The sequence below is a fragment of the Carcharodon carcharias genome, chromosome 6, assembly GCF_017639515.1.
Source record: "Carcharodon carcharias isolate sCarCar2 chromosome 6, sCarCar2.pri, whole genome shotgun sequence".
Lineage (NCBI taxonomy): Eukaryota > Metazoa > Chordata > Chondrichthyes > Lamniformes > Lamnidae > Carcharodon > Carcharodon carcharias.
Window position 1 is genome coordinate 56201148 of NC_054472.1, and position 22642 is coordinate 56223789.

At 53.3% G+C, this 22642-nt stretch overlaps 1 protein-coding gene across 4 annotated transcripts in view; it reads left to right on the forward strand.

The window, feature by feature from the left end:
• Positions 1–22642, forward strand: part of LOC121279055 (collagen alpha-1(XVIII) chain-like) — a 539532-nt gene that overhangs the window by 318520 nt on the left and 198370 nt on the right. For all 4 annotated transcript variants that reach the window (XM_041189891.1, XM_041189890.1, XM_041189889.1 and 1 more), the window contains one exon: positions 22205–22385. In XM_041189891.1, the coding sequence (XP_041045825.1) occupies positions 22205–22385 (181 nt within the window). The remainder of the gene's footprint in view (positions 1–22204; positions 22386–22642) is intronic.

The window sequence follows — 22642 nt, forward strand, 5'->3', positions numbered from 1 at the left end:
GGGGAGAGTGTGAGAGACTGAGTGTGTGGCGGGGAGTGTGAGAGACTTGGTGGGGGGGAGTGTGACAGACTGTGTGGGGGCAGGTTGTGAGAGACTGAGTGTGGGGGAGGCAGTGTGCGAGACTGAGTGTGTGGGGGGGGAGTGTGAGAGACTGAGTGTGTGGGGGGGAGTGTGAGAGACTGAGTGTGTGGGGGAGGTTGTGAGAGACTGAGTGTGTGTGGGGGGAGTGTGAGAGACTGAGTGTGTGGTGGGGAATGAGAGAGACTGAGCGTGTGGGGCGGCGAGTGTGAGAGACTGAGTGTGTGGGGGGGGGTATTGTGAGAGACTGAGTGTGTGGGGGGGAGTGAGAGAGACTGAGCGTGTGGGAGGGCGAGTGCGAGACTGAGTGTGTGGTGGAGGAGTGAGAGAGATTGAGTGTGAAGGGTGGGAGTGTGAGAGACTGAGTGTGTGGGGGGGGAGTGTGAGAGACTGAGTGTGTGTGGGGGGAGTGTGAGAGACTGAGGGCGTGGGGGGGTGTTGTGAGAGACTGAGTGTGTGTGTGGGGGGGAGTGTGAGAGACTGAGTGTGTGTGGGGGGCAGTGAGAGAGACTGAATGTGTGTCGGGTGTCAGTGTGAGAGACTGAGAGTGGGGGGGGGCGTATGAGAGACTGAGTGTGTGGGGGTGCGAGTGCGAGAGACTGAGTGTGTAGGGGGGAGTGTGAGAGACTGAGTGTGTTGGGGGGGGAGTGTGAGAGACTGAGTGTTTTGTTTGGCGGATTGTGAGAGAGACTGAGTGTGTGGGGGGGGGGAGTGTGAGAGACTGAGTGTGTGGGGGAGGTTGTGAGAGACTGAGTGTGTGTGGGGGGAGTGTGAGAGACTGAGTGTGTGGGGGGGGGAGTGTGAGAGACTGAGTGTGTGGGGGGGAGTGTGAGAGACTGAGTGTGTGGGGGGGGGAGTGTGAGAGACTGAGTGTGTGGGGTGGCGAGTGTGAGAGACTGAGTGTGTAGGGGTGCGAGAGTCTGTGTGTGTAGGGGGGAGTGAGAGAGACTGACTGTGTCAGGGTGCGAGTGTGAGAGACTGAGTGTGTAGGGTGGGGAGTGTGAGAGACTGAGTGTGTGGGGGGGGTAGTGTGAGAGACTGAGTGTGTGGGGGAGTGAGAGGAACTGAGTGTGTGTTGTGGGGGAGTGAGAGAGACTGAGCGTGTGGGGGGGCAAGTGCGAGAGACTGAGCGTATGGGGGGGCAGTGTGAGAGACTGAGTGTTGGGGGAGAGTGTGAGAGACTGAGTGTGTTGGAGAGAGTGAGATAGGCTGAGCGTGTGGGCGGGCGAGTGTGAGAGACTGAGCGTGTGGGGGGGCGAGTGTGAGAGACTGAGTGTGTGGGGGGGAGTGTGAGAGACTGAGAGTGTGGGGGGGGGGAGTGAGAGAGACTGAGCGTGTGGGGGGGCGATTGCGAGAGACTGCGCGTGTGGTGGAGGAGTGAGAGAGACAGAGAGTGTGGCGGGGGGATTGTGAGAGTCTGAGTGTGTGTGTGGGGGGAGTGTGAGAGACTGAGTGTGTGTGGGGGGCAGTGAGAGAGACTGAATGTGTGTGGGGGGGACAGTGTGAGAGACTGAGTGTGGGGGGGGAATTGTGAGAGATTGAGTGTGTGGGGGTCTGAGTGCGAGAGTCTGAGTGTGTAGGGGGGACTGTGAGAGACTGAGTGTGTGGGGGGTAGTGTGAGAGACTGAGTGTGTTGGGGGGCGAGTGTGAGAGACTGAGTGTGTGGGGGGGGAGTGTGAGAGACTGAGTGTGTGGGGGGGGAGTGTGAGAGACTGAGTGTGTTTGGGGGGGAATGTGAGAGACTGAGTGTGAGGGGGGGGAGTGTGAGAGACTGAGTATGTGGGGGGTGAGTGTGAGAGACTGAGTGTGCTGGGGGGTGGTGTGAGACACTGAGTGTGTGGGGGGGAGTGTGAGAGACTGAGTGGGCGGGAGTGTGACAGACTGAGTGTGTGGGGGCGGATTGTGAGAGAATGAGTGTGGGGGAGGCAGTGTGCGAGACTGAGTGTGTGGGGGGGAGTGTGAGAGACTGAGTGTGTGGGGGAGAGTGTGAGAGACTGAGTGTGTGGCGGGGAGTGTGAGAGACTTGGTGGGGGGGAGTGTGACAGACTGTGTGGGGGCAGGTTGTGAGAGACTGAGTGTGGGGGAGGCAGTGTGCGAGACTGAGTGTGTGGGGGGGGAGTGTGAGAGACTGAGTGTGTGGGGGGGAGTGTGAGAGACTGAGTGTGTGGGGGAGGTTGTGAGAGACTGAGTGTGTGTGGGGGGAGTGTGAGAGACTGAGTGTGTGGTGGGGAATGAGAGAGACTGAGCGTGTGGGGCGGCGAGTGTGAGAGACTGAGTGTGTGGGGGGGGGTATTGTGAGAGACTGAGTGTGTGGGGGGGAGTGAGAGAGACTGAGCGCGTGGGAGGGCGAGTGCGAGACTGAGTGTGTGGTGGAGGAGTGAGAGAGATTGAGTGTGAAGGGTGGGAGTGTGAGAGACTGAGTGTGTGGGGGGGGAGTGTGAGAGACTGAGTGTGTGTGGGGGGAGTGTGAGAGACTGAGGGCGTGGGGGGGTGTTGTGAGAGACTGAGTGTGTGTGTGGGGGGAGTGTGAGAGACTGAGTGTGTGTGGGGGGCAGTGAGAGAGACTGAATGTGTGTCGGGTGTCAGTGTGAGAGACTGAGAGTGGGGGGGGGGCGTATGAGAGACTGAGTGTGTGGGGGTGCAAGTGCGAGAGACTGAGTGTGTAGGGGGGAGTGTGAGAGACTGAGTGTGTTGGGGGGGGAGTGTGAGAGACTGAGTGTTTTGGTTGGCGGATTGTGAGAGAGACTGAGTGTGTGGGGGTGCGAGTGTGAGAGACTGAGTGTGTGGGGGGGAGTGTGAGAGACTGGGTGTGTGGGCGGGAGTGTGAGAGACTGAGTGTGTGGGGGGGTGGTAGTGTGAGAGACTGAGTGTGTTGGGGTGTGGAGTGAGAGAGACTGAGCTTGTGGGGGGGCGAATGCGAGAGACTGAGTGTGTGGGGGGGGAGTGTGAGAGACTGAGTGTGTGGGGGGGTGGTAGTGTGAGAGACTGAGTGTGTTGGGGTGTGGAGTGAGAGAGACTGAGCTTGTGGGGGGGCGAATGCGAGAGACTGAGTGTGTGGGGGGGGAGTGAGAGAGACTGAGTGTGAGAGACTGAGTGTGTGGGGGGGATTGTGAGAGACTGAGTGTGTGTGGGGGGAATGTGAGAGACTGAGTGTGTGGGGGTGGGGTGAGTGTGAGAGACTGTGTGGGCGGGGGGTGAGTGTGACAGACTGAGTTGGGGGGGCGTGTGAGAGACTGAGTGTGTGGGGGGGTGAGTGTGTGAGACTGAGTGTGCTGGGGGGGAGTGTGAAAGACTGAGTGTGGGGGGGGCAGTGTGCGAGACTGAGTGTGTTGGGGGGGAGTGTGAGAGACTGAGTGTGTCGGGCGGGAGTGTGAGAGACTGAGTGTGTGGGGGGGAGTGTGCGAGACTGAGTGTGTCAGGCGGGAGTGTGAGAGACTGAGTGTGTGGGGGGGAGTGTGAGAGACTGAGTGTGTGGGGGGGTGTGTGAGAGACTGAGTGTGTCGGGGGGTGTGTGAGAGACTGAGTGTGTGTGGGGGGGAGTGAGAGAGACTGAATGTGTGTGGGGGGGGCAGTGTGAGAGACTGAGTGTGGGGGAGCGTGTGAGAGACTGAGTGTTTTGGGGGTGCGAGTGCGAGAGACTGAGTGTGTAGGGGGGAGTGTGAGAGACTGAGTGTCTGGGGGGTAGTGTGAGAGACTGAGTGTGGGGGGGAGTGAGAGAGACTGAGCGTGTGGGGGGGGCGAGTGCGAGAGACTGAGCGTGTGGGGGGACGAGTGTGAGAGACTGAGAGTGTGGGGGGGAGTGTGAGAGACTGAGAGTGTGGGGGGGAGTGAGAGAGACTGAGCGTGTGGGGGGGAGTGAGAGAGACTGAGCGTGTGGGGGGGCGATTGCGAGAGACTGTGCGTGTGGTGGAGGAGTGAGAGAGACAGAGAGTGTGGCGGGGGGATTGTGAGAGTCTGAGTGTGTGTGTGGGGGGAGTGTGAGAGACTGAGTGTGTGTGGGGGGAACAGTGTGAGAGACTGAGTGTGGGGGGGGAATTGTGAGAGATTGAGTGTGTGGGGGTGCGAGTGCGAGAGTCTGAGTGTGTAGGGGGGAGTGTGAGAGACTGAGTGTGTGGGGGGGTAGTGTGAGAGACTGAGTGTGTTGGGGGGCGAGTGTGAGAGACTGAGTGTGTGGGGGGGCGGATTGTGAGAGAGACTGAGTGTGTGGGGGGGAGTGTGAGAGACTGAGTGGGCGGGGAGTGTGACAGACTGAGTGTGTGGGGGCGGATTGTGAGAGAATGAGTGTGGGGGAGGCAGTGTGCGAGACTGAGTGTGTGGGGGTGGAGTGTGAGAGACTGAGTGTGTGGGGGGGAGTGTGAGAGACTGAGTGTGTGGGGGAGAGTGTGAGAGACTGAGTGTGTGGGGGGGAGTGTGAGAGACTTGGTGGGGGGGAGTGTGACAGACTGTGTGGGGGCGGGTTGTGAGAGACTGAGTGTGGGGGAGGCAGTGTGCGAGACTGAGTGTGTGGGGGGGGGAGTGTGAGAGACTGAGTGTGTGGGGGGAGTGTGAGAGACTGAGTGTGTGGGGGAGGTTGTGAGAGACTGAGTGTGTGTGGGGGGAGTGTGAGAGACTGAGTGTGTGGGGGGGGCAGTGTGAGAGACTGAGTGTGTGGGGGGGAGTGTGAGAGACTGAGTGTGTGGGGGGGGAGTGTGAGAGACTGAGTGTGTGGGGGGGGGAGTGTGAGAGACTGAGTGTGTGGGGTGGCGAGTGTGAGAGACTGAGTGTGTGGAGGGGGGTATTGTGAGAGACTGAGTGTGTGGGGGGGGAGTGAGAGAGACTGAGCGTGTGGGAGGGCGAGTGCGAGAGACTGAGTGTGTGGTGGAGAAGTGAGAGAGATTGAGTGTGAAGGGTGGGAGTGTGAGAGACTGAGTGTGTGTGGGGGGGGGAGTGAGAGAGACTGAGTGTGAGGGGGGGAGTGTGAGAGACTGAGTGTGTGGGGGGGATTGTGAGAGACTGAGTGTGTGTGGGGGGAATGTGAGAGACTGAGTGTGTGGGGGTGGGGTGAGTGTGAGAGACTGTGTGGGCGGGGGGTGAGTGTGACAGACTGAGTTGGGGGGGAGTGTGAGAGACTGAGTGTGTGGGGGGGTGAGTGTGTGAGACTGAGTGTGCTGGGGGGGAGTGTGAAAGACTGAGTGTGTGGGGGGCAGTGTGCGAGACTGAGTGTGTTGGGGGGGAGTGTGACAGACTGAGTGTGTCGGGCGGGAGTGTGAGAGACTGAGTGTGTGGGGGGGAGTGTGAGAGACTGAGTGTGTGGAGGGGGTGTGTGAGAGACTGAGTGCGTCGGGGGGTGTGTGAGAGACTGAGTGTGTGTGGGGGGGAGTGAGAGAGACTGAATATGTGTGGGGGGGCAGTGTGAGAGACTGAGTGTGGGGGGGGCGTGTGAGAGACTGAGTGTGTGGGGGTGCGAGTGCAAGAGACTGAGTGTGTAGGGGGGAGTGTGAGAGACTGAGTGTCTGGGGGGTAGTGTGAGAGATGAGTGTGTTGGGGTGTAGTGTGAGAACTGAGTGTGTGGGGGGGGTAGTGTGAGAGACTCAGTGTGGTGGGGGGTGGAATGAGAGAGACTGAGCGTGTGGGGGACGAGTGCGAGAGACTGAGTGTATGGGGGGAGAGTGTGAGAGACTGAGTGTGTGTTGGGGGAGTGAGAGAGACTGAGTGTGTGTGAGGGGGGCAGTGTGAGAGACTGAGTGTGGGGGTGAGTGTGAGAGACTGAGTGTGTGGGGATGGGAGTGCGAGAGACTGAGCGTGTAGGGGGGCGAGTGCGAGAGACTGAGCGTGTGGGGAGGAGTGAGAGAGACTGAGTGTGAAGGGGGGAGTGTGAGAGACTGAGTGTGTTGGGGGGGGAGTGTGAGAGACTGAGTGTGTGGGGGGGCGAGTGCGAGAGACTGAGCGTGTGGGGAGGAGTGAGAGAGACTGAGTGTGAAGGGGGGAGTGTGAGAGACTGAGTGTGTTGGGGGGGGAGTGTGAGAGACTGAGTGTGTGGGGGGGGGGTAGTGTGAGAGACTGAGTGTGTGGGGGAGTGTGAGAGACTGAGCGTGTGGGGTTGCGAGTGCGAGAGTCTGAGTGTGTAGGGGGTAGTGTGAGAGACTGAGCATGTGGGGGGTAGTGTGAGAGACTGAGTGTGTGTGGGGGGCAGTGAGAGAGACTGAATGTGTGTGGGGGTGCGAGTGCGAGAGTCTGAGTGTGTAGGGGGGAGTGTGAGAGACTGAGTGTGTGGGGGGTAGTGTGAGAGACTGAGTGTGTGGGGGGGCGGATTGTGAGAGAGACTGAGTGTGTGAGGGTGCGAGTGTGAGAGACTGAGTGTGTAGGGTGGGGAGTGTGAGAGACTGAGTGTGTGGGGGGGCAAGTGCGAGAGACTGAGCGTATGGGGGGGCAGTGTGAGAGACTGAGTGTGTTGGGGGGGAGTGTGAGAGACTGAGTGTGTCGGGGGGGGTAGTGTGAGAGACTGAGCGTGTGGGGGGGCAAGTGCGAGAGACTGAGCGTGTGGGGGGGCGAGTGTGAGAGACTGAGTGTGTGTGGGGGGCAGTGAGAGAGACTGAATGTGTGTGGGGGGGACAGTGTGAGAGACTGAGTGTGGGGGGGGAAGTGTGAGAGATTGAGTGTGTGGGGGTGCGAGTGCGAGAGTCTGAGTGTGTAGGGGGGAGTGTGAGAGACTGAGTGTGTGGGGGGTAGTGTGAGAGACTGAGTGTGTGGGGGGTAGTGTGAGAGACTGATTGTGTTGGGGGGGGAGTGTGAGAGACTGAGTGTGTGGGGGGTAGTGTGAGAGATTGATTGTGTTGGGGGGGAGTGTGAGAGACTGAGTGTGTGGGGGGTAGTGTGAGAGACTGATTGTGTTGGGGGGGGTGTGTGAGAGACTGAGTGTGTTCGGGGGGAGTGTGAGAGACTGAGTGTTTGGCGGGCGGATTGTGAGAGAGACTGAGTGTGTGGGGGTGCGAGTATGAGAGACTGAGTGTGTGGGGGGGAGTGTGAGAGACTGGGTGTGTGGGCGGGAGTGTGAGAGACTGAGTGTGTGGGGGGGTGGTAGTGTGAGAGACTGAGTGTGTTGGGGTGTGGAGTGAGAGAGACTGAGCTTGTGGGGGGGCGAATGCGAGAGACTGAGTGTGTGGGGGGGGAGTGTGAGAGACTGAGTGTGTGGGGGGGTGGTAGTGTGAGAGACTGAGTGTGTTGGGGTGTGGAGTGAGAGAGACTGAGCTTGTGGGGGGGCGAATGCGAGAGACTGAGTGTGTGGGGGGGGAGTGAGAGAGACTGAGTGTGAGAGACTGAGTGTGTGGGGGGGATTGTGAGAGACTGAGTGTGTGTGGGGGGAATGTGAGAGACTGAGTGTGTGGGGGTGGGGTGAGTGTGAGAGACTGTGTGGGCGGGGGGTGAGTGTGACAGACTGAGTTGGGGGGGCGTGTGAGAGACTGAGTGTGTGGGGGGGTGAGTGTGTGAGACTGAGTGTGCTGGGGGGGAGTGTGAAAGACTGAGTGTGGGGGGGGCAGTGTGCGAGACTGAGTGTGTTGGGGGGGAGTGTGAGAGACTGAGTGTGTCGGGCGGGAGTGTGAGAGACTGAGTGTGTGGGGGGGAGTGTGCGAGACTGAGTGTGTCAGGCGGGAGTGTGAGAGACTGAGTGTGTGGGGGGGAGTGTGAGAGACTGAGTGTGTGGGGGGGTGTGTGAGAGACTGAGTGTGTCGGGGGGTGTGTGAGAGACTGAGTGTGTGTGGGGGGGAGTGAGAGAGACTGAATGTGTGTGGGGGGGCAGTGTGAGAGACTGAGTGTGGGGGAGCGTGTGAGAGACTGAGTGTTTTGGGGGTGCGAGTGCGAGAGACTGAGTGTGTAGGGGGGAGTGTGAGAGACTGAGTGTCTGGGGGGTAGTGTGAGAGACTGAGTGTGGGGGGGAGTGAGAGAGACTGAGCGTGTGGGGGGGGCGAGTGCGAGAGACTGAGCGTGTGGGGGGACGAGTGTGAGAGACTGAGAGTGTGGGGGGGAGTGTGAGAGACTGAGAGTGTGGGGGGAGTGAGAGAGACTGAGCGTGTGGGGGGGAGTGAGAGAGACTGAGCGTGTGGGGGGGCGATTGCGAGAGACTGTGCGTGTGGTGGAGGAGTGAGAGAGACAGAGAGTGTGGCGGGGGGATTGTGAGAGTCTGAGTGTGTGTGTGGGGGGAGTGTGAGAGACTGAGTGTGTGTGGGGGGAACAGTGTGAGAGACTGAGTGTGGGGGGGGAATTGTGAGAGATTGAGTGTGTGGGGGTGCGAGTGCGAGAGTCTGAGTGTGTAGGGGGGAGTGTGAGAGACTGAGTGTGTGGGGGGTAGTGTGAGAGACTGAGTGTGTTGGGGGGCGAGTGTGAGAGACTGAGTGTGTGGGGGGGCGGATTGTGAGAGAGACTGAGTGTGTGGGGGGGAGTGTGAGAGACTGAGTGGGCGGGGAGTGTGACAGACTGAGTGTGTGGGGGCGGATTGTGAGAGAATGAGTGTGGGGGAGGCAGTGTGCGAGACTGAGTGTGTGGGGGTGGAGTGTGAGAGACTGAGTGTGTGGGGGGGAGTGTGAGAGACTGAGTGTGTGGGGGAGAGTGTGAGAGACTGAGTGTGTGGGGGGGAGTGTGAGAGACTTGGTGGGGGGGAGTGTGACAGACTGTGTGGGGGCGGGTTGTGAGAGACTGAGTGTGGGGGAGGCAGTGTGCGAGACTGAGTGTGTGGGGGGGGGAGTGTGAGAGACTGAGTGTGTGGGGGGAGTGTGAGAGACTGAGTGTGTGGGGGAGGTTGTGAGAGACTGAGTGTGTGTGGGGGGAGTGTGAGAGACTGAGTGTGTGGGGGGGGCAGTGTGAGAGACTGAGTGTGTGGGGGGGAGTGTGAGAGACTGAGTGTGTGGGGGGGGAGTGTGAGTGACTGAGTGTGTGGGGGGGGGGAGTGTGAGAGACTGAGTGTGTGGGGTGGCGAGTGTGAGAGACTGAGTGTGTGGAGGGGGGTATTGTGAGAGACTGAGTGTGTGGGGGGGGAGTGAGAGAGACTGAGCGTGTGGGAGGGCGAGTGCGAGAGACTGAGTGTGTGGTGGAGAAGTGAGAGAGATTGAGTGTGAAGGGTGGGAGTGTGAGAGACTGAGTGTGTGTGGGGGGGGAGTGAGAGAGACTGAGTGTGAGGGGGGGAGTGTGAGAGACTGAGTGTGTGGGGGGGATTGTGAGAGACTGAGTGTGTGTGGGGGGAATGTGAGAGACTGAGTGTGTGGGGGTGGGGTGAGTGTGAGAGACTGTGTGGGCGGGGGGTGAGTGTGACAGACTGAGTTGGGGGGGAGTGTGAGAGACTGAGTGTGTGGGGGGGTGAGTGTGTGAGACTGAGTGTGCTGGGGGGGAGTGTGAAAGACTGAGTGTGTGGGGGGCAGTGTGCGAGACTGAGTGTGTTGGGGGGGAGTGTGACAGACTGAGTGTGTCGGGCGGGAGTGTGAGAGACTGAGTGTGTGGGGGGGAGTGTGAGAGACTGAGTGTGTGGAGGGGGTGTGTGAGAGACTGAGTGCGTCGGGGGGTGTGTGAGAGACTGAGTGTGTGTGGGGGGGAGTGAGAGAGACTGAATATGTGTGGGGGGGCAGTGTGAGAGACTGAGTGTGGGGGGGGCGTGTGAGAGACTGAGTGTGTGGGGGTGCGAGTGCAAGAGACTGAGTGTGTAGGGGGGAGTGTGAGAGACTGAGTGTCTGGGGGGTAGTGTGAGAGATGAGTGTGTTGGGGTGTAGTGTGAGAACTGAGTGTGTGGGGGGGGTAGTGTGAGAGACTCAGTGTGGTGGGGGGTGGAATGAGAGAGACTGAGCGTGTGGGGGACGAGTGCGAGAGACTGAGTGTATGGGGGGAGAGTGTGAGAGACTGAGTGTGTGTTGGGGGAGTGAGAGAGACTGAGTGTGTGTGAGGGGGGCAGTGTGAGAGACTGAGTGTGGGGGTGAGTGTGAGAGACTGAGTGTGTGGGGATGGGAGTGCGAGAGACTGAGCGTGTAGGGGGGCGAGTGCGAGAGACTGAGCGTGTGGGGAGGAGTGAGAGAGACTGAGTGTGAAGGGGGGAGTGTGAGAGACTGAGTGTGTTGGGGGGGGAGTGTGAGAGACTGAGTGTGTGGGGGGGCGAGTGCGAGAGACTGAGCGTGTGGGGAGGAGTGAGAGAGACTGAGTGTGAAGGGGGGAGTGTGAGAGACTGAGTGTGTTGGGGGGGGAGTGTGAGAGACTGAGTGTGTGGGGGGGGGGTAGTGTGAGAGACTGAGTGTGTGGGGGAGTGTGAGAGACTGAGCGTGTGGGGTTGCGAGTGCGAGAGTCTGAGTGTGTAGGGGGTAGTGTGAGAGACTGAGCATGTGGGGGGTAGTGTGAGAGACTGAGTGTGTGTGGGGGGCAGTGAGAGAGACTGAATGTGTGTGGGGGTGCGAGTGCGAGAGTCTGAGTGTGTAGGGGGGAGTGTGAGAGACTGAGTGTGTGGGGGGTAGTGTGAGAGACTGAGTGTGTGGGGGGGCGGATTGTGAGAGAGACTGAGTGTGTGAGGGTGCGAGTGTGAGAGACTGAGTGTGTAGGGTGGGGAGTGTGAGAGACTGAGTGTGTGGGGGGGCAAGTGCGAGAGACTGAGCGTATGGGGGGGCAGTGTGAGAGACTGAGTGTGTTGGGGGGGGAGTGTGAGAGACTGAGTGTGTCGGGGGGGGTAGTGTGAGAGACTGAGCGTGTGGGGGGGCAAGTGCGAGAGACTGAGCGTGTGGGGGGGCGAGTGTGAGAGACTGAGTGTGTGTGGGGGGCAGTGAGAGAGACTGAATGTGTGTGGGGGGGACAGTGTGAGAGACTGAGTGTGGGGGGGGAAGTGTGAGAGATTGAGTGTGTGGGGGTGCGAGTGCGAGAGTCTGAGTGTGTAGGGGGGAGTGTGAGAGACTGAGTGTGTGGGGGGTAGTGTGAGAGACTGAGTGTGTGGGGGGTAGTGTGAGAGACTGATTGTGTTGGGGGGGGAGTGTGAGAGACTGAGTGTGTGGGGGGTAGTGTGAGAGATTGATTGTGTTGGGGGGGAGTGTGAGAGACTGAGTGTGTGGGGGGTAGTGTGAGAGACTGATTGTGTTGGGGGGGGTGTGTGAGAGACTGAGTGTGTTCGGGGGGAGTGTGAGAGACTGAGTGTTTGGCGGGCGGATTGTGAGAGAGACTGAGTGTGTGGGGGTGCGAGTATGAGAGACTGAGTGTGTGGGGGGGGTGTTGTGAGAGACTGAGTGTGTGTGGGGGGCAGTGAGAGAGACTGAATGTGTGTCGGGTGTCAGTGTGAGAGACTGAGAGTGGGGGGGGGGCGTATGAGAGACTGAGTGTGTGGGGGTGCGAGTGCGAGAGACTGAGTGTGTAGGGGGGAGTGTGAGAGACTGAGTGTGTGGGGGGGGTGAGAGAGACTGAGTGTGAGTGGGGGAGTGTGACAGACTGAGTGTGTGGGGGGGGATTGTGAGAGACTGAGTGTCTGCGGGGGGAGTGTAAGAGACTGAGTGTGTTGGGTGAAAGTGAGAGACTGAGTGTGTTGGGGGGGGAGTGTGAGAGACTGAGTGTTGGGGGGGAGTGTGACAGACTGAGTGTGTGGGGGGTGAGTGTGCGAGACTGAGTGTGCTGGGGGGGATTGTGAGACACTGAGTGTGTGGGGGGGAGTGTGAGAGACTGAGTGGGGGGGGAGTGTGACAGACTGAGTGTGTGGGGGGGGATTGTGAGAGAATGAGTGTGGGGGAGGCAGTGTGCGAGACTGAGTGTGTGGTGGGGGAGTGTGAGAGACTGAGTGTGTGGGGGGGAGTGTTGAGAGATTGAGTGTATGGGGGAGAGTGTGAGAGACTGAGTGGGTGGAGGGGAGTGTTGAGAGATTGAGTGTATGGGGGAGAGTGTGCGAGACTGAGTGTGTGGGGGGGAGTGTGAGAGACTGAGTGTGTGGGGGTGAGTGTGCGAGACTGAGTGTGCTGGGGGGAAGTGTGAGAGACTGAGTGTGTGGGGGAGGTTGTGAGAGACTGAGTGTGTGTGGGGGTAGTGTGAGAGACTGAGTGTGTGGGGGAGGTTGTGAGAGACTGAATGTGTGTGGGGGGAGTGTGAGAGACTGAGTGTGTGGGGGGGAGTGTGAGAGACTGAGTGTGTGGGGGGGGAGTGAGAGAGACTGAGCGTGTGGGGGGGTTATTGTGAGAGACTGAGTTTGGGGGGGGAGTGTGAGAGACTGAGTGTGTGGTGGAGGAGTGAGAGACTGAGTGTGTGTGGGGGGGATTGTGAGAGACTGAGTGTGCCGGGGGGGAGTGTGAGAGACTGAGGGTGTGGAGGGGTTGTGAGAGACTGAGTGTGGGGGGCAGTGAGAGAGACTGAATGTGTGTCGGGGGGACAGTGTGAGAGACTGAGTGTGGGGGGGGTCGTGTGAGAGACTGAGTGTGTGGGGGTGCGAGCGCGAGAGACTGAGTGTGTCGGGGGGGGAGTGTGAGAGACAGAGTGTGTGGGGGTGGTAGTGTGAGAATCTGAGTGTGTTGGGGGTTGGGGTGAGAGAGACTGAGCGTGTGGGGGGGCGAATGCGAGAGACTGTGCGTGTGGTGGAGGAGTGAGAGAGACAGAGAGTGTGGCGGGGGGATTGTGAGAGTCTGAGTGTGTGGGGGGGAGTGTGAGAGACTGAGTGTCTGCGGGGGGAGTGTAAGAGACTGAGTGTGTGGGGGGGAGTGTGAGAGACTGAGTGTGTGGGGGGGGAGTGTGAGAGACTGAGCGTATGGGGGGGCAGTGTGAGAGACAGTGTCAGGGGAGAGTGAGAGACTGAGTATGTGGGGGGGGAGTGAGAGAGACTGAGTGTGAGGGGGGGAGAGTGTGAGAGACTGAGTGTGTGGGGGGAGAGTGTGAGAGACTGAGTGTTTGGGGGCGGTTGTGAGAGACTGAGTGCGTCGGGGGGGAGTGTGAGAGACTGAGTGTGTCGGGGGGAGTGTGAGATACTGATTGTGTCGGGGGGGAGTGTGAGAGACTGAGTGTGGGGGGTGAGTGCGAGAGACTGAGTGTTTGTGGAGGGGAGTGTGAGAGACTGGGTATTTGTGGAGGGAAGTGTGAGAGACTGGGTGTTTGTGGAGGGGACTGCGAGAGACTGGGTGTTTGTGGGGGTGGGGGGGTGCGAGTGACTGGGTACCTGGCAGGGCGCATACGAGAGAATGTGTGTCTTAGTGGGGGTGGGGGAAGTGCGAGTCTGCCTTGTGCCTAGTCTCAGGTTTCTCACTCACTCTCACCACCACACACTGACACATACACATGTACCAGCTCACAGTGGGTGTGGGTGAGTGAGTGAGCACCCTGAGACTGGGAGTTAGCTGGACACACATACTCTGGTCCTATCATTACTCTTTTTTAAAAAATAACAATTTATTGCTCTAACATTGCTGTACATTTGCTTAGAAATTGTTTCATTCCTTAAAACCTCAACTTTTCTTCTGAAATTCAGTTTGTTGTTGTGGCAAACCTTATCTGTCTGATACTTGCTCATTGGCCCCTTGATTGAGAAAAATATGCAAATTTGGCCCCCCGAGTGAAAAGGTTGGACAAGTCTGATATAATGCCTGTCACAGCCACCAGATGTCCCAAAGCACTTTATAGCCAGGGAAGTACTTTTTGAAGGATAGGCACTGTTGTATTGCAGGGAGCAATTTTGCACATGCCAAACACCCAAAACAGCAACCTGATAGTGATTAGATAATATGAAGTACCAACTGAGGGATAAATATTCTTCAGAATAATGTCATGGGATCTTTTACATCCATTTAAGAGGAACGATGAGGTCATAGCTTAATGATCAATCAAAAGATTTTTAAAAAATGATGTCTTTGAATGCAAGGGGAAGCAACATTGACCTTTCTGTCCCGACAAGATAACCATAGGCCTCCCATTCCCCAGGCTTCCCTCTCCGCTCCCCCCACCCCCTCCCTGGTCATATAATGAGTCTTTTGAGAGCCCGGTAGTGGAAACATCTCAGGTCAGTGAACCAATAGCCATTCCAGGAAATTAGATAACATAAGTTTCCCTTTCAGGAAATAAAAGGAAATAAAAAGGTCTTGTCTAAGCATATCGAGAAAGGATAATTAAAAGCAGGGTAGAACGATGAAAGTGGAAGCTGTAATTGTGGAGATGACAAGATGGAAGAGATATCAAATAAATATTTGCACCCCAATTTTAACCCCCCCTCCCTGCTCCCTACACCACCCCCCCACTGCCTGTGTTTTTGCAACTTGCAGCCCAAGTTTAAAACTGATATAATGGATCGAACGCCCATTACAGAATTTACAGAAACTGCCCAATTTAACTTCCACTGTAATTAGGAAAACCTTCTCACTACAGCAGGGGTGCACTTAGCTAAGCACTGGTACCATTGACCAGAAACTGAACTGGACTAGCCATATAAATACTGTGGCTACAGGAGCAGGTCAGAGGCTAAGAATCCTGTACCATGTAACTCGCCTCCTGACTCCCCAAAGCCTGTCCACCATTTAAAATGCATAAGTCAGGAGTGTGATGGAATACTCTCCACTTGCCTGGATGAGTGCAGCTCCAACAACACTCAAGAAGCTCGACACCATCCAGGACAAAGCAGCCCACTTGATTGGCATCACATCCACAAATATTCATTCCCTCCACCACTGACACACAGTAGCAGCAGTGTGTACCATCTACAAGATGTGCTGCAGGAATTCACCAAGGCTCCTTCAACAGCACCTTCCAAACTCACGACCACCACCACTACCATCTAGAAGGATGGGGGCAGCAGATAGATGGGAACACGACCACCTGGAAGTTCCCCTCCAAGTCACTCATCATCCTGACTTGGAAATATATCGCCGTTCCTTCACTGTCGTTGGATCAAAATCCTGGACTCCTTTCCTAACAGCACTGTGGATGTACCTACACCACATGGATTGCAGTGGTTCAAGAAGGCAGCTCACCATCACCTTCTCGAGAGCAATTGGGGATGGGCAATAAATGCTGGCCCAGCCAGTGATGCCCACATCCTGTGAATGAATAAAAAAGGTATGGTAGCCATGAGAGACCATCGAACAAACAAGATAGGAAAACATTCTGGATCGCTAATGGGACTGGTCAAAGAATTGAATTTGATATATGTTTTTGGACTGGCTCCCTAAAATGTACTGGACACAACACGAACATCTGTGGGATACAACCTAGGGATGGATCCATGGTGTAACAGAAATGGTCCTGAGTCTGCTGACAGTGGTCTGCTATTTAGATTAATATTGTATCCAGTACGAACAACCTACAGCACAGAAACTGCCCAACTGGTCCAAGCTTCCTTCCACTACTTACCTCCTCCCACCCTACCCCATATCCCGTTTTTCCCTTCTCCCTCAGGTAAGCAGCAAGGCTCCCCTTTGAGAAGTGCAGATGCACAGCAGCTGATGGATGCTGAGAGCCAGGCTACAATTAATGTTCCACCCATGCATGTTACACTTTAGTAGGGGTGTTTGGGCCAAATGCTAATGAGTAGATTTGCAAACCATCTTTCATTAAAGTCTGTATTTTCTATCTCCACATTTGACACCCAGTGATTTGTTTGTCATTTAAAATTAATAAGCAACAAATTTTCAGTTAGCAACGACAGGAATGGGAAATACTCCTCTTAAGCACTTAAACCAGCATCTTCTGTTTGAGCTGTCGGCCTCAATTTTACCCATTGAATTGCCTAGAATCATACAATGGCTACAGCACAGAAGGAGGCCGTTCAGGCCATCGTGTCTGTTCTAGCCCTCTGATGGGTCAGTTCACCTACTGCCACCTGCCCTGCTTTTGCCTCCAACCCTCCACATTTTTCCTTTTCAGAAATTAATCCAATTCCTTTTTGAAAGCCCAGTTGAACCTGCCTTCACCACAACTTCAGGCAGTGCATTCCAGATCCAGACCACTTGGTGTGTGAAAAATTTTTTCCTTATGTCACCATTGCTTCTTTTGCCAATTACTTAAGTCTGGGCCCCCAGTTCCCAATTGTGTCACGAGTGTGAACCATTTCTCCCTATATACTTTGTCCAGACCCCTCATTATTTTGAACACCTCTATCAAATATCCTCTCAACTTTCTCTTCTCCAAGGAGAACAGTCCCAACTTCTCCAACCTATCTCTGTAATTGAAGCTCCTCATCCCTGGAAACATTCTCTTGAATCTTTTCTGCACCTTGCTTTTACATCCTTTCATTCAGGTTTAGCATAACTTCCTCACTTTTGCACTCTATGCCCCTATTGACAAAGTCCAGGATGCTGTATGCTTTATTAACTGCTCTCTGAACCTGTTCTGCCACCTTCACTGATTTATACACATATATACCCAGGTCCATCTCCTTCTGCAGCTCCTTTAGAATTGTATCCTTTATTTTATATTGACTCTCTGTTTTCTTCTTACCAAAATGAATCACTTCACATTTCTCTGCTTTAAATTTCATCTCCCACTTAACCGCCCATCCCACCAACACTATGTCCTTTTGAAGTTCGACACTATCCTCCTCATGGTTCACAATACTTCCAAGTTTCATATCATGCACAAATTTTGAAATTGTGCTCTGTACATCAACATCAAGTCATTAAGATATATCAGGAAGAGCAGGGCCCTAATACCGATCCCTGTGGCGCTCCATTCTAAATATTCCTGCAGCTCAAAAACAACCTTTCACCACTAATCTTTGTTCCTTGTCACGCAGCCAATTTTGTATCCATGTTGCTACTGTCCCTTTTATTCCATGAGCTCTAACTTTGCTCACAGGTCTGTTGTGTGACACTTTATCAAATGCCTTTTGAAAGTCCATGTACATACATCAACAGCATTACCCTCTGTTACCTCATCAAAAAGCTCAATTTGCCTTTAAGAAATCTATGCTGGATTTCCTCAATTAACCCACATTTGCCAGTGATTACTAATTTTGTCACAATTTATCATTTCTAGAAGCTTCCCACCTTGTCCTTTTCCATAGTCAGCTTAAGCCTTACAATACAATGAGCACTAACCCCTAAATGTTCCTCTATTGACACTTGATCCACTTCGCCCACCTCATTCGCAAGAACCAGGTCCAGCAATGCCTCCTTTCTCATTGGACTGGACACATACTGCTGTAGAAAATTCTCCTGAACACACTATAGGAACTCTGCCTCTCTCTGTCCTTTGCACTCCTACAACCCTAGCCAATATTTGAATAATTAAAGTCCTCCTTTATAACTTCTCTATAATTCTTGCACATCACTGTAAATTTGTTCCTCTACATCTTTCCCACTAGTTGGTGGCGTATAACACTAAGCAAAGTAATTACACCTGTTTTGTTCCTTAGCTCTAGCCAAATAGATTATGTCCTTGATCCCTCTGGAACATCCTCTCTCTCCAGTCCTGCAATGATCTCTTTAACCAATACTACTACTCCTCCTCCTTTCCTGTCTTCTCTGAACACCAGAAAAATCAGGATAAATCCAACCTGGCCAATTACTGCCTCATCAGTCTATTCTCAATCATCAGTAAAGTAATGGAATGTGTCATCAACATGCTATCAAGCAGCACTTACTCAGCAATAACCTGCTCAGTTGGGTTCAACCAGGGCCACTCAGCTCCTGACCTCATTACAGCATTAGGCCAAACATGGACAAAAGAGCTGAACTCCAGAGGCAAGGTGAGAGTGACTGCCCTTAACATCAAGGCAGCATTGGACTGTGTGTGGCATCAAAGACCCCTAGCAAAACTGGAGTCAATGGGAATCAGAGGGAAAATTCTCCACTGGTTAGAGACATACCTAGCATAAAGGAAGGTGGCTATGGTTGTTGGAGGTCAATCATCTCAATTCCAGGACATCACTGCAGGAGTTCCTCAGGGCAGTGTCCTCAGCCCAACCATCTTCAGCTGCTTCATCAGTGACCTTCCTTCCATCATAAGGTCAGAAGTGGGGATGTTCGCTGATGATTGCACAGTGTTCAGCACCATTCGCAACTCCTCAGATACTGAGCATTCCATATGCACCAAGACCTGGACAATAATCAGGCTTGGGCTGACAAGTGGCAAGTAATATTCATGCCACACAAGTGCCAGGCAATGTCCATCTCCAACAAGAGAGAATTCAACCAAGAGAGAATGTCCCCATGACATTCAATGGCATTACCATTGCTGAATTCTGCACAGTCAACATCCTGGGGATTACGGTGACCAGAAACTGAACTGGACCAGGCATATAAGTACTGTGACTACAAGAGCAGGTCAAGGCTGGGAATTGTACAGAAAGCAACTCACCTCCTGACTCCCCAAAGCCTGCCCATCTTTATATGGCACAAGTAAGGAGAATAATGAATACCCCCCTTTTGCCTGGATGAGTGCAGCTCCAACACCACTCAAGAAGCTCGACACCATCCAGAACAAAACAGCTGATTTGATTGGCACCACCTCCAACATTCACTCCCTTCACTACTGACGTACAGTAGCAGCAGTGTGTACCATCTGCAAGATGCACCGCAGGAACTCACCAAGGCTCTTTCAACACCACCTTCCAAACCCACAACCTCTACCATTTAGAGGGCTAGGGCAGCAGATACATGGGAACACCACCATCTTCAAGTTCCCCTCCAAATCATACACCATCCTGACTCGGGAATATATCGCCGTTCCTTCACCGTCGCTGGGTCAAAATCCTGGAGCTCTCTCCCTAACAGCACTGTGGGTGTACCTACACCACATGGACTGCAACAGTTTAAGAAGGTGGCTCACCACCTCCTTCTCAAGGGCAATTTGGGATGGGCAATAAATAGAATAACAAAGGAAAAGCAGAAGAATAAAAAAACTTTGTATACAGGAATATTTAATATCCAATCTTTTCCTTCTTCGAACCCGGTCTCTGTTATCGCCACAAATCATATTTCCACGTGGCTGTGTCTGCAACTCACCAATCTTATTCACCAAGCTCCACGCACTTACATGCATGCTTCGTAACCATAATGTAGACTCTATTACTGTCCCTCTTACACTGAACCCACCTCATAGCTTACTGCCTCCCACTCTAGTTTTATCTGTCTTTCCCCAATATACTTTGCACCTTGTATTCCTCTATAGTATTACTTCCTGGGACCGACACCCCTGTCACTTAGTTTAAATCCTCCACCATTGCAATAGCAAATCACCCCACAATGAAATTTTTCTCATCTCTGTTTAATTGCAACCTATCCAGTCTGTCTAGCTACCATCTCCCCCGGAACTGTTCCCAATGTCCCAAGAATCTTAAAGTCCTCCCTCTCCATCCATGCATTCATCTGCTTTATCCTCCTACTTCTATACTCGGGTGAAATCCTGAGATTACTATTTTTGAAGCCTTGTTCACTAATCTCTTACCAAGCTCCCTAAACTTTGCCTGCAGGACCACATCCCTCTTTTTACTTATGTTGTTGGTACCAATGTGGATCACACCTCTGGCTGTTCACCCTCCCCCCTCAGGATGCTCTGCCATTCTGTGACATCCTTGTCCCTGGCACCAAGGAGGCAGCATACCATCCTGGACTGACATCTTTGGCCACAGAAAACGCCTGTCTGTTCCCCTAATTATTGAAACTCCTTTCAGTATTGCTCTTCCAGTCTTTATCGCGTCCCCCTGTATAGCTGAGCCACCTGTGGTGCTATGGACTTGGCTCTGATTGCACTCACCAGATGAAAAATCACTTTAACCAGTGTTTAGAAATGAATTCCAATTGAAGCGAGATGGAGTCACTACCTGCCTATTTCTTCTTGACAGCCTGGTGATAACCCAATTCCCTTGCTCTCTGCAAACTCTTAAGCTGCGGACTGACCACATTTGTGAATGTGCTATCCACAAAGCTCTCAAACACACAGATGCACCACAATGATGCCAGCTGCTGCTCAAACTCTGAAACCTAGAGCTTGAGCTGCTGCAGCTGACGACACTTACTGCACACATGATTATTTAAGACACAGGAAATGTCCTGGAGATCCCACGTTGAGCAGGATGTGCACTCCAGAGGTCAGAGCTGCCCTGCCATTCCTCTATTTATTAGATAATAAAACATACTACTTCAAAAAAGACTCACCAGCTACTCAGTTCTCTTCAGTTGTCACTTAAATATAGGGAGGTTAATTGAAATGTTTTACTGAAGCCTTATTCTAAAATAAAAAGAATTTTTAAATTTCCCAGCTCCATAGATAAACTTCCTAACTTTAGATAGAGGGAAACAAAGTTACAATACTCACCAATCAATCAACTCATGGCCTTCCTGTAATGCCGTTTAGCTGGCTGCCTCCCCATGGCAGGAAGTCACTCTGCAGTTGGCAAAATGCTGACAGTGTGGTAAAATAGCCCCTAATTGGGCAGTAACATATGTAAATTGGCTAGGGACCACATACAGAGGCTATTGCCCACTGCCCCTCACCCTACCTCCCGGGGGGCCAGTAGAATCCTAGCCATAATTTTAGGCAGTACAGTACTGAGTAAGTGCTGCACTGTTGGAGGGACCATATTTTGGATGGAACATTGGCCCAGAAATTGCTGTAAAAATAATGGCGAATTCATGCTGTCTGCTATTATTAGTGAATAAAATGAACGCCAATTCTCCAAAAATGTCTGGCTGTTAGCCTCGGAAAAACCGGAAAACTTACCATTTTACCAATATATTGGCCCCGATATTTACAAGAAAGCAGGGCTGGAGCATCCAGGAAATGCAGGTACTGCGGAGGTCTTACTGAATTTAACACACTGGAATATTTTTCTTGTGTTCCTCAGTCAGCAGACAGCTAGACTGAGAGACTTGCAGCCTCATTAATAAATTTAAATAACTGACTCTCTGGAGCAGGTTAGTCACCAAAGCCCCACAGCCTCCATTAACGGGAGGTGGGTGGGGGGTGGGGGGGGGGGCCGGGGGTGGGGGTGGGGGGGGTAGTGGGTGGGGGGGCGGTGTCCATGGTAGGTTGGGGCCAGGTTTCAGCATTTTGAAATTTTAACACCTGTCACCATCAGTCCTCCTTCCACCTGTTATGACTAACATTCTTACAATAAACACCATCAGAAATAAATTAGCACTTATCACAGAGACCTCAGAGCCTGGTCAATCTTAAATGGAAAAGCCAAAGTCAATCTCAAATAGAGATCCTAACGTCTAGTCCATCTGAAATGATGTTATCAATGTCTGGTGAATTTGGGAAGGAAACCTCAGTGCCAGGTCAGGTTAGAGGACAGACCTTAGGCTGCTCTGTAAATGCTGTGTTGTCTTTTTAAAACACGCTCTGACATTTGTTAATGGAGAATAAATATTAGAATGGAAGTTTCTTGCTGTCTGAACCCCTATAGGGTTACTTTAAAGCAAACTCAACATAGAGCCAGATGATTTTCTCCTGTGTCATTAGTGTTAATTGTAAGTGGTCTCTGATCCACAAGATGGGAATGGGTTAAAAGTACAACATGAAGCAAACTTTGCTTGATTTCAATATAAAGGCCAGGAATATTAGGGAATGATCTCCCTCCTTGTGCCTTGATGTGCTCAGTTTAAATGCGTTGTCCTAAACATCAAATCCCCATTCTATCTCTTCAGCCTCCTTCAGCCAGATGTTCCACATGCACTGTGACTGTCTTTTAATGTGCCCGCCCCACCACCCCCCTCCCCATTTGTGGATGAGTCTTCAGTAGGTTCAATGCCACTCTTCAGAATTTCCTGCCTGCTCCTCTCAACCTCACTGCTTCTGTCTCCTTTAAAAGCCCTCTCCAAAACTTTCTTTTTACTTGCACCTTTGGTCACCCCACCTAATAACTCCGCAGTGACTTCGGGTGGGAATTCCGCAGGACCGGAAAATCCTGCCCCAGGACTTGACGGCCACAGAAGGTGCATTTATAATGTGGCCAAGCAGGTTAATTATCAACCTAGAAACCCTTCCAATGTGTCTACGGCAGGCACTAAGAGTGGGAGAGTTGCCTGGTCGGCCATGCTTAATGTGGATTGGTGCCCTCAAGCCATACCGTCTGGTGACAGGTTAATGACCTGTTCCAGGAAAAACTGGCCATGGAAACAGGCATAAACAGATGCTTTGTCTGCCTCATGTACCACTAGACATTGGAAAGAAATAAAGAAGATATTAATGTAAACTGTTGTCCATTACTCTGATGTATTTTTGGTCCTTTTAGCTAATTGATGAGCATTTACACAGTGAACCAGTCAAAGAGCCCCCGACTGAAGCTTCTGTTATAGAGGGAACGGAGGGTTCCTCAGGACACCGGGAAGCTGTACTCCGGGATGTGACTGTATCAAGCACCTCTCAAGAGGTGCCACTTTATGAAGACCAAGCAGAAATTGGAGTAAAAGCAGGTATGATATTAATCATTTTATTGTCCTGATTCCAAAAGTGATATTTCTTATTTTATCTTTACAATAGTTCTAACACTCCCTGTTGCTGTTGTAAGACGCTGCTGGGAACCAGGATCAACGATGTCTTTCCTCGGCACTCCCAGCTGGATAGCTGAAAGCAGAGCTCTGCTAACTTTATGGATGGGAGTCTCCAGATGGTTGAACTGATTTTTTTGTTGGTGTAATTCAGTCAAAATCGGCTTAACCAGTTTAACGAA